Here is a 12,186-nt window from a genome sequence, read left to right on the forward strand (position 1 = left end):
AAGATTTTTTTTAATATTGTTGAACCCAACCTTTTCACATTATTTATTTAGCATAAACAAGCATTACCATGTTTTGTAACCACATCTTAACTCTCTTTGGGTCACAACTGTCTGTTATTGTTGGGCTTCTCCCTCTTTCTGTGGTTTTCAGACTCTTCTCCCTTGAGAAATTATGGTTTGGCCCCTGTTCCCAGTTTCTATACAAAGGCCTGTTGTAGCTTGGACTCTATAGACATTATCTTTGGTAATTTTCCAATTAGACAAGGTCCTCACTAGTCTTATCTTAGAGGATGTTTCAGCTGAATACCACAGTCTTTGTAGAATTAGTTCGGTTTCTGGCAGGACTGTATCCAGCCTCCACAAGTGAGCGATACTGTATAGACTGAAGTTCTGGCTGATGATTGGGACAGATGTCAGTATGAAGAGGTAGATGACTTGTCACAACCAATTACTTCTGCTCATTCCTGTCGGCAGTGTCCCTATTAAAACATTATTAACTTGCAGATGTTTCACGCAAATTAAATTCATATGACTGTAAAAACATGTTCATCACGACGCACTCAAATATGTCTTTTCAATAGTGTGATGAGGTAAAACATGTACAAAATATATATTTCTATTCTGTGGAAACAGGAACTTTCTGTTGCCTGGTGGATTTGCATTAGTGAGCTTTAAAAGGTGGGATGACCACTCAAAGTGAAGTTAGTGGTTGTGCAATAATACATCTTATTGTTTTGAATAATGGTTTTTGGCCAGGTGTGACTGCCTCTGAACTGACGAAGCTGACCAGTCTTGCACTGTCAGAAGTCGGTGACCTCTAACCTGAGAGGATTCAGCCTCCAGCATCAAGCTCAAGCTCCAGCTCTCAGGGATCATGCTGCAGGCTCGAGAAGTACTACCTACTGAAACGCTGCTGCGGTGCTGGAATGAGATTAAACTGATGGTGGAGATAACCTGCCCTGGTCTGCAAAAGCCTAACTGCTTGAAAACTTGCTTTAATGTTGAGGTTTATTTACCTATTGCTGTGAAGTTCAGAGCTCGGATACAACGTCCAGCTTCAAAATGATTTGGTCAAACCTCTGATCTTCACTGTCAGGTGAAAGTTAACATGTGATCTATAGGCCAAATACTAAGAATTAAATACAGAAATATCTGAAATGGTTGCATCGTCCTGTCACTGTATTCAATCACCGAGACACCTTCCGATCCAGTTTAATCCTACATCCTACAGATGCCGCACATCTTGTTACCGTCTCCTCTGCGGATAATAAAGTTGCCAACGCTGACTAAACCTGCAGGAATCGGGAAACTGACAGGTTACCAGGTACGAGTGCCGTGCTCTACATCACTTCTGCGGGTAATGACCACTTCTAAAAAGCGAGACCTAACAAATTATCGCGAGTAATAAAGGTGATTTATGGCGTGAGTCTTCTGCGGGCGTACCGCTCATCCATGCGTCCCAGAACACCGTCCTATGGGAGGGAAGAGGCGGAGGAGGAGGAGAACAGAGGGAGGGGGTGATGGGGAGAGGGAGAAATTGAATGAGAGGGACAGAGCGAAACTGAGAGGAGCCATCACAACAAAACTTCAACAAAGTGGAACTACAGACCGGCTTCTCTTCCTCTCTCAGCGCATGGCTGCTCGGTTCCTGCAAATCTAACCTGTGCAGTATAACCTTCTGTTTGCGGAGGCAGAGGGGCGGGGGGGTCTCCGCTTGGAAAGATGGACCATTTAATGGGGACCAGGTCGCGCAGGAGAATACCGCTGTTTCTTTTGATCCTGCTTCACGTGACGACGACACAAGCCGGTAAAGTATCTGGTTCAACGGCTGCGGTGAAACAACTAAGATATCCACGTACCATAGATGGTGGAATAAGTAAAATTATCCATAGGAGTCCCACCAGTGCGTTCTGTAAAAAGGTGCACTTCCCCTTTATCGAGGTTTCCGTTACTTTTTTTTTTCAGACGCCCTCATTCATCACTTGCCCCCCAGCGAGTTGGTAGAGCAAAAGCACCACCTTTACTCTCTTCCTTTTATGGTTCACTTTGGATCCCGGTTTGCGAGAGGCTTCTATCTGCGCTTTGAATCTGTGGGAATGTTTTGGTGATGCCGCCACTTGCCCCGAAGAGTCGCTCCGGGCTCGGATTGCAGCTGTGAGCCGGCTCGAGCGACTTCTAGCAGCCGCCGGAACGTCTCAGAACCCTGCAATTATGATTCGCAACTATGTATCGGCCATTCCCGAGTATTCGTTCATATGAATCATCCGCGTCAGTGCGCAAGGGGCGCGTTTTGATTGCGCCCCGCTTTTTCCCGCCGCAGCCTGCATATTAAACCGAGCGAATGTCCAAGGTTCGAGCTCCCGTGCGAATTCCCTGCGTCAGGTGCGCCGCGAGACTCGCAGCGACCCCAGGAGACGTATGATGTCATGTTTGAGTTTGCTTGTGACCAGCGCCGGTTTACTGCGAAGAGGTTTAACGTTGGCTCGAGAAGCAGGCGAATGGCTGAACACCGAGTAGATTAAAATTCCTGTCATAGATCTGTTTAATGTGCCCTCTGCTTACATAGGTCTTAAGTGAAGGGGCTTAGTACTAACTCTCCTACTGCTTTAAGTTTTGATTATTCTGGTGCACTTAAGTATTTTACATGCTTTATTGCAGGCTACCACCACAAATCATATTTTAGACTGTTGTAAGTTAAGTGACCCAAAGATACTACGTCTTTTGGGACAGCAGTGACTCATTACTCAATTATCCCCCTGCAAGAAGACAGCCCGGTCTCAGCTGTGTCTAAGACTCCCTTGTTCCCAAGACAGCCAGTAACAACCAGGCTGTGCATATATACTGTATGTCATTTGGCCCACTGCTATCTGTGACCCGAGCCGGGCTCCATGCCCTGCGGTCGTGTCCCGAGTATCTTCAACTGTTAGCAGACTATTTCCTTGCAGGTGCTGCGGTTTAGAGACTCCCCGATGGACCGCCATGCCTTAATAGCAGGAGTTAACCCTGTGGGCACCAGAAGTGCTTAAAGATTTCTCATTTTCACCCGGGGCTTTCCGCATGCACCCACTTTATTGCTGGCAAGAGTGGTTGGGATTCATTGGCTGATATGAAGCAATGGCCGGTGGAAGTGAGCCAAACGACTTAACCACATCCAAGTGACACAGTGGCTGTGGTGTCCACTGCTCTCTAATGAGGGCCTGTGAAGTGAGAGGCTGAGATGATTTAAAATTGCATGGGACATATGGTGGTGCTGATATGGTGGTCTTAGATATGTGCATGTGGCTGATAATGCATTTGTCCCTCTGAGTCTATGAGTGTTTGTGTACATGTGTGTGTGTGTATTACAGTGGAAGAGTGTTTTGCCATATGCCTCCCCTGTGTGTTTGAGAGATGAGAGAGTACTTTGTAGTCATGTTTGCTGACAAGAAGTGAGACATTCTTACACACGTCCACAGTTAGTTTTAGTTAGAATCCTCTGTTCTTTAGCCGCCACATTTTCTGTTTAGTTTTCTTTTCCTCCTTTTGTTCTTTCTGTTTCATTCAACGTGTGGGAATAGGGAGAGTTTGTTTTTATTTTATATGCCTTATTTCTTCATTTACATCATCTCCCTTCTCCTGCTTATGCCTTAATCCTTCACTGGTTCTATGACAGAGGAGAAATCGTGCATATAGCCCCCTCACCGCGTCCCGTTTGATCCAACTTCCCTGCCAATCCTGCACCAGACTCCCAAAGGAGTAACAAGCCTTGTTCGCCTTTGATCCAGCAACAAATTAGTGGCAAATGAAAACAAATGAAAAAGGCAGCTGAAATTAGCAAGATAGAGAATAGAAAAAGAGGATTTTTTGCTACAGCTCTAGTCTCTTCTTCTGTTATGTAAGTTTGTGTTTCTCTAATGGAAACATTAAACATCAGAAGTATCAGAGATGCTGATGTCTGTCCCTAGTTGCTTATACTGCAAGTGTCACATAAAATTGCTTCTCAGACTTTTTGATAAGGAAAACTGTTTGAAATTCCCCCAAGTCTTTTAGAGTGTAGAAATTATGTTTATTATACATTACATGTGTAAATGATACAGTTCATGGAGCTGTAACTGCAATCTATAGTATTCAACACACATCTGGCATGCAGAAACTCAGTGACTCCCTTCCCATCGGGCTTCTGTGGCTCTGTGCCTCTGATCACTGGATGCTTCCAGCACTTTTCTGTGGGAGTAGTTGGAGATGCTTCCTGTAGACTTGCAATGAGCCGACATCAGGCAAGGTAACTTCTTTGCAGTGCCCCCCTTCAAGTCATCTGCCTCTTTAATCCCCGTTTATGAGCCTCAGAAAAGTTTTTTTTTTTTTATCATACTCATCTATCTTATGCACATCTCAGTAGAGGTTACAGTAGTAGGCTTCTCTACCAACACCATCTGTATGCTCTCGAAAACAATGTGCTGCCCTCAGTGACACCGTGACCCTGCTCGTGTTTCAACTTCTCTGAACCTGCCAAGGGTCATTTAGCATAGAGACTTACCTGCTGCCATAGTGGGGTATGATCTTTGTCTCGACGTTCCACAGAGGCCCACAAATTGTTGAGAACATCTTTAAGGTGTCCCTCAGAAGCGCAGAGGAACAGAACTTCGAGAAAAGCATGTGTATACACTGTACCATTATTACGCATGGTGTATGTATGTGTGTGTAACATGTAGCGTTATGCTATGATTTTGGCAGCTCCGGTGTTACATTCTATAATAACTGCCTCAATGTTATGATGTCTGAGAGACTAAATGATGCCTTGGGGTTGAAACATGAAAGGCTCGGTCATGTGTCTGCTTGCATGTTTGTATCTGGGTAATTCTCTGTGCCTGAGATGTAAATACTATATATGCACATGTGCGTAAGAAATTTTGTTCGTGCACTTGTGTTTGTATTTGTTGTGCCTGTTTGCTACATATTTATGAGGACCTGATATCCTCAGAAGGGTAAAGAGATGAGAAAAGATCCCCCTACATCAGGAAATTTTATACCCTCCTCCACCTCTTAAAGGAAGTTTAGTAATTAAAAAATTGGGTCAGGCTAGTTTAAGGGCCAATGTTTGGCATGCAGTGGAGATTGTGGTTAGGGAATAGATTCACTGTAGAACGTCCTCACAAGTATAGAAGTACAAATGTGTGTTTGCGTGGAGTGCCTGCCCAGTTAGAGGCCTTGAGGGGCAGGTGTTTTCTCTATGGGCCAAGCAGCTTTTGGCTTGCCGGTCCAACCTGCTGTGAACAAACATGAGCAGAACAAACTGTGGAGATTGAAGAATGCGGTGCTGATGTGAACTGGAATGAAATGTGTAACCAGATTCCACCAGAATCCTTCAGCTCCAACACCATGTGTAACTGACAGTGAGCGTTAACCTAAGCAACAGGACACAGCCACTGATCCCTATTCAGCGACACACTCTGAACAAGCTAAATCATTTGATAATTGTCATTCACCTATAACCTTGAATATTATTATTTTTAATTATTTAAAAAAAATTATTTAATTATTTTTAATTATTTTTAATAATTTAATATTTATTCTGTGTGTTTCCCTCATGTTGTACGAAATGAGCAAAGGGATATGTTTGAGTAAAAAAGTGACCCATATACGTGCCCCTGTGGTTTGTTCTTCAAAGTTGACCATGTTTCTTGTTCAGATCTATAGTAAGTTAATGACAACGCTGCAATAAATAGTTTTTCTCACAGGATGGTCTCTGCCGTGTTGTTTGCATGTGGATCTAGGACATTTCCTGTTGCTGGTCAAGTCAAATCCTTTCTCCAATCTCTCGGTGCCTGTGCAGCTCAGATTTAAAACTCTACTGCCCTTTTTTCATTAAAGAGTTGCCACAGAATTTCCGACATCTTCCTTATCCTCCGTGTTTGCATGTCTTAGGATGTCTCATGCCTACACAGGTCACAGAGAATAATCATACAAATATTAATAATGTGGCATTACAAATAATTAGGTATTGCAGGCTACATGCTTAAAATGGATCAGAGGCTTAATATTAAGCAGTATTGGTTGCTTCCATCATTGCTTTCCCTGTCTCCTAGTAATATTCATGACTTCTTGACCCATAACCCCTCAGAATATATGAAAAAAACATTCCCCAGTAGTCATGTGCACATCCTCTGACTTGACTTGCTCCTAAACTGTCAGTGATAACTGAGAGCAGATCCAACCACAAAGTACATCCAGGGCGATAAATAGCGATGCCTCTCAGTTTGCATACTTCCAGCCCAAAGAATGCATCTGCCTCAATGTTACAACAGATTTATTTACCTTTGCCAGAGATATTTCCAATATGCCCCACTGTGTTTTAATAACCTCTGCTTACAAGTAAAAGAGCAAAATGTCTGACAGATGAAATAACACAGTGATACGGAGAGAAACTATGACAAGGGCAGAGGTCCAAAGTGCTGTTTTTCCACCCTCGGTGGGCATTATACTCTGTGTACAGTCAGTATTTCAGTCATGTTTGGCTGTTCATGTGTTTAAACTTTCATCCATTCAGAGTGTGTATTATCTCTTCTCGCCTCAGTGTTCTTGTCCACACACAGTAGTGACCCAGACAAAAGGTCACACCCACTGCTAATTAGATTAAGGCTGTTCTTCATGTAGCCCGGGAGAAACTGTGCCCGGATTCATTCGATCACTTCTACTGCATCTGTCCTCAATTTTTCATTCTTGATCTCGATCTATTTTACAGCTTGTCACATTCAAAATCTTTTCTGAAGAAATGCCATCTCAACCATAGTTTTTATGGACGGTGGAATTTCAGTAAACAAAGATTTTAAAAGAAAGAAGAGAACCATAGAAGAAAAGAATAAGATACTGTCTATATGTTTCTGCTGGATATACTCATATCCAGCACTTTTCTTATCAGTCCCCTTCTTCCATTCATCTCAGGGGGTTCATAAGATACCATGGGAAATTCTCATTGCCCAGATTCATTTTGGCTTCTTTTTTTGTTAAAATTCCCCAGTTCCCAGGCGCAATAGTTTGTGACAGTGTAGTATTGTGTGTGTGCGATTAGTATTTGCAGGCTGAGCTGGGAGTGTAGGTGGTGTGAGTCATCAACAATGTCTTCAACTGTCGACTGAAGACGTGCTGGGCTGTATTACTACAGGGCATGGAAAGATTGTGTCAAGTGTCACACAGCCAGAGAATGTACACAGATATAGACTGTTTCGGTGGCATTTCCAGGGGTAGAGCATGATCTGTGAGGTGGAGTGCTCAGCTCTTTTCTGTCAGGAAAACCCTGGACACCACTGTTTCTGGGCAGACATAGTTGTCTCATAGAGAAGAACAAGAACAAGAACAAGAAAAAGACAACTTGAGAAAAGTCTTATATGGAGAATTTGTATGTGTTTATGTGCATTATTATGTACTTACACAGCAATCACATCCTGTACACAGTGGATTAGCTACAACTGTTCTTCCAGAATTGCCAGATGTCTCTGAAACGGCTGGATGTTTCAGCTCTTTCCCATGTACTCTCACCTTATGGTGTGATTGGAAAATGCTCTGACTAATAAGTCCTTAGAGATTCAACGATGCTATTTCAAACATGTTCAGCCATTTCTTAGAAGGGCAGGGACAGCATGCTGCACAGGCCAGCAGTGTAATCGCTAGGCTGCAAGTGCTTTTTATCAGTACCCATACTCATCCACTCTTCCTAAGTTTCTTAAGAAGTTACATACTTTGACAGGTGAGGTAAGGACACGATTACCACAAAGCGTAATGAAATGCAGGCAAAGCCTGCACAGACAGTCAGTGCTACAGGATAGGTAAAGAGACTGCAAGAACTGGCTCAGCTCACGGTGACATGAATGGATCCAAAGCAGGGAATAAATAACTTTTTTTCATTGAATGCTGCATGGATCCATACTTCATATGGCAGCCTGCCGCTATCCTGGGGTTTTCTTCTTGATGCCAGAGTCAGGGGTGGTGGTACTGAGGGGTTTTTTCCACAAAGACTTGTTTGTATTTTATAAGGGTCATTGGTCATTGTATCCAAACAGTTTTTGATGTTGTTCCAGCAGCTATCAGGGTTTCGTCTTCGTAAGTCCAACATAGTTTTTTTCCCACATTTCATCATCATCAGCTTGCCAAACCCATCCCTCAACAGTTTTTTTTGCACACTTGGGTGTTGGATGCCTATTATTCCCTGTACATTTAACTGAAAGATGGTTGTGAAAGCAGTTTCTTTTTTTTGGAGGAATTTCTGCTGCTTGTCTCAGATTTCTTGCTGTGTCATTGTTGCACATTTTGACTTATTTCTGTTGTCTTGAGTGAAAGAGGTCAACAGTCTCCTGTCACAGCCCATAGCTGATGTTTAGAATTGGGCAACAGTTATTTTTAAAACTCATAGTGGTTTAGGCAGAAATTTACTTTATGTAGTTCATGGGGTGCATTGATATATAATCTTTGTATTGCTTGTAATTAAACACTTCTGTTGAAAAGTTAATTGTGTTAGTTTAGGGCAATATTGTCAGGTTCTGTTCTGGATGAATTGACAGAAACCCAAGAATCCTGTTGCTTCAATTTAGAAAAATTTACAGACTATTCCAAACATAACTGCCTTATGACCTCCCTTCCTCTCTGTGCATGAGTATGTATGAGAGAGAGAGACAGAAAGAACAAGGTAGATAGATAGATGGACAGAGAGAAAGGGAGAGTTTAGTGGATTCTGATTCTAATTCTTTGACTAAAATACAAACTTTCAACTTTGCTAACCCAGGGGAAATTGGGTTTGACTGATTGCAGTTAAGAATCAAACAAGGCCACAACAGAGCTAAAAAGAGATCATTTGGGATCAGACAAAGACAGAGACACTCCTACCAATTCAATTAAATACCAACATTAAGGATCCGGACCCAGACATGATCTAAAGTGCAAAGGAGACTGTCGGAAAGAATAAAGTGCTTTGAAAGACATGCGGGTACTTACGAATTTAATGAAGAATTACTGTATATAATAAAGAGACTGGCGTGCCATGTCGTGGCAACCTGATCAGGGCATTCAACAATGCAGGTAGCCCTTTTCATGACTTGCTTACTTTAGTAAATGCTTACTTTATTAAATGTCATGAATGTACGTTTGTTGCAACCCATTAATATTATTGGCCAAATTATTTTACTTCATTAACTGTATAAGACCAAGAGGCAAAAAGACTTGATCTAATAAAACACTTTTGAAACTTTCTTAAAAAAGACTAACACCACTAGACTTTCTTGCAGATACAAAATACTTACAAACTGTGTTGTCATAGTGCCAGAAAGTGTGCAATCGAAAACAATGTTGGAGTCCTGATTCTTGATCTAAGTGTGGGTGACTGGGCTGTGACCTTTAAAAGTCAATAGATACCTCATTCCTTGACATTTAGTTCTTGGTTAGCTGTCATGATGGCTAGAGCAGATTTGAAAATGATCCTAAATGATTGTGTGTGGGTGAACATTTATTCATGCCACTTGTACATATACAGCCTGAGGTTTTTGTTGTTAGCCAGCAACTTCTTTAATTATTTAATTCACATGGTGTGTTTATAACTCAGTATAAATTCAAAATTTAAGCCCTGAGGTCTTAAATACCTTTAGATCTGTGCCTAATGTTTTCCATTGTTGGAGCCTGGCTGTAATTCACAGCTTAACTTATTTACAGCCCCATTGCCATGCTAGGGGACTGAGAGGGCGAGCTCTCAAAGCTGCTTGGAATAAACTGCCTCTGCTATGCAAATAAATAATGCCATAAAATGTAACATGGTGTTTTTCTGCGAGCAATGTCTGGGCAACGGTAAACTCTCTCCACATGTTTAATTAACAAGGAGAATAAAAGGGCGAACTCTGTATTAGCGGCGAGAGCTACAGGAGGCAATTTGGTTTTAGGATCCTCATTTCAGATGCCTGGAATGCTAAGTGCTGAGTTGCCCGAAACAGGCTCTCTCTCAGCTGGTGGGAGACTGGCTACGCACAAAGCTCTGATCCTGGCTAATGCTCATGGCAGCACTCTATCAACAGAACATCTAATAACGTGAGCAGCAGACTGCAAATAAAGTACAAGCTCAGTGTAATGAGAGAGACCCACCCCTGGGAGAAACATTACACCTTTGTCACACAGTTGCTGTGCTCATTGCAAATAAGCATAATTTGATACTGTACATGTGCACAACAAAAAAAAAATCTCTCTACCGTAACAACTAATGAGATCGGTTTTCCTGTTTATAATAAAAATCTACTTGTTTTAAATGACAGAGTTTAAATGACAATAATATCAATTATCTTGATTGTTATGCAGCAATTTGCCTTATTCTGTCTTGTTTCGAGATATTTACATGCACTTTTAGAAAATTCCTGAAAGAAAGGAAATTGCATGCGGAACAAATACAATGATCTTACCCCATTAGCAGAAAAATAATTTTTGAAAAAAATACAAAACTGGCTGACTTATTAGGGGAGATGTTTTAGCAATGAGAATTGATGAATCACTAACGTGCTTATTTATGCCAGTGAAGTGTTTAAATTGTGATAAATGCGATGCATAGTATTGCTCCCTGGTGCAGGCAGAGTGTTGTGCAGGTGTCAGCTGTCAGGTGTGCTCCAGTAGGATTATGGGTTAGGCTGTGTACCACCCCTATCCTATAATAACACCCACAGAAGCCTGGCCACCTGCAGCCACATCTCAGAGGAGCTTGTCTCTTCTGACTCCTAAGAAGCAGGAAGCGTCCCCACTTTAAGACCAGCTTTCAGCCACACTAAACCCTGCTTTTCAGCTCGGTAACAACCAGCACTTAACTGAGCCAGACAACAAAGTGCTGTCACACTGGCAGAATTTAACTGTGAGTCTGATATGACTAAAGGCATGCTGCAGCCATCTGCCACAAGCTCCAGCCTATCTGTTTCTGCTAGAAAGAGGAAAATACAGACAGCAGTGCATCTTGTTTAAAGAGACAGAATTGGCAACTGTCTATGAACATTACATTAACAAAAAACCCCACATTTTTTCTAAGTACTTTATAACTATGTGCAGATGGTTGATTTTCTCTCTTGTTTCCATTCCCAGTGGATCCCATTGATGTTCTGCGAGTGCTGGAGTTATCAGAGAACATGGAGGGTGTGTCCTTGGAGGCTGGTCTCTGCACCAGCAGGAGGGGCATGGATGCGACGGACCTGGCCTACAAGATAGACAAAAAGATCCAGCTCAGTGCTCCCACCAAACAGCTCTTCCCTGGTAGTGGACTTTTTTTCCTACTAGATCATATATATACAGCATAGCTTGCAGTCCAATCAGTCAACAAGAATTTCCAAAAAAGGCAAAAAGCATTCAAATGTGTCACTTTAGTGAGGGATTCTTCTCTCAGTAAAACCTTTGGAAATCTGACTTTGAACTCCATTTACTCCTCCTTGTGGGTGCTTGCTGCTTTCATGGGCAATATTCTTCACCATTATTATCTTTACTCAGGTCTCACTGGCAGCAGGCATGTGATAAAAATGTCTGCTCCCTGCTGTGTTCTCTCTTGTATGACTTAACAACACCTCTCCTCTCCTCTCCTCCTCTCCTCTCCTCTCCTCTCCTCTCTTTTCCTCTCCCCTTCCAGATTCCAAATTTCCTGAGACCTTCTCCTTGATGGCTACTGTGCGAGCTAAGAAGGGCTCCCAGTTCTTCCTGCTTTCAGTGTATGATGACCAGGGGGTGCAGCAGCTGGGGATCGAGGTGGGCCGTTCACCTGTCTTCCTTTATGAGGACCAACATGGGCAGCCCACACCAGACATGTACCCCATCTTCAAGAGGATCAACCTGGCCGATGGAAAGTGGGTAGTTTGAGGGCCTATAACTTTGCCTTTCTGTTGATTTTACAGCACACTGTATCTGATGTGTGTTTTCAATAGATCAATAATTTATCTTAACTGTGCGTGTGAAACTTCCCCAAGCCTTGAAATCTGAGGCAGGCCTCACATTTCTGCAGTCTGCTTCATACACCTGAATCCATGGGATGAACTTGAGCAACCTTAAAGGAAATAAGATGGTTGTGGAGCACTTTCTGCAAGGATTTCATCTGATCAAAGTAGTTAAGGAAATCAATCCTTCACAGTCTTGGGCTCAAAGACTGGTTTGCTGGACTAGCGAGAGGCATGAAAAAACTCTTTACATTGCTGATTCTGCTGGGCAACAGAC

General features: G+C 42.5%; 1 protein-coding gene across 1 annotated transcript in view; it reads left to right on the top strand.

Moving 5' to 3' along the window:
- The first annotated feature begins 1,579 nt into the window (after window positions 1-1,579).
- col5a3a (collagen, type V, alpha 3a) overlaps window positions 1,580-12,186 on the top strand; it is a 50,819-nt gene continuing 40,212 nt past the window's right edge. Inside the window, exons 1-3 of the mRNA XM_040157418.1 lie at window positions 1,580-1,807; window positions 11,074-11,241; window positions 11,609-11,822. Coding sequence (XP_040013352.1) covers window positions 1,723-1,807; window positions 11,074-11,241; window positions 11,609-11,822 — 467 coding nt within the window. The 5' untranslated portion in view covers window positions 1,580-1,722. The remainder of the gene's footprint in view (window positions 1,808-11,073; window positions 11,242-11,608; window positions 11,823-12,186) is intronic.

Source organism: Xiphias gladius, chromosome 3, assembly GCF_016859285.1.
Source record: "Xiphias gladius isolate SHS-SW01 ecotype Sanya breed wild chromosome 3, ASM1685928v1, whole genome shotgun sequence".
Lineage (NCBI taxonomy): Eukaryota > Metazoa > Chordata > Actinopteri > Istiophoriformes > Xiphiidae > Xiphias > Xiphias gladius.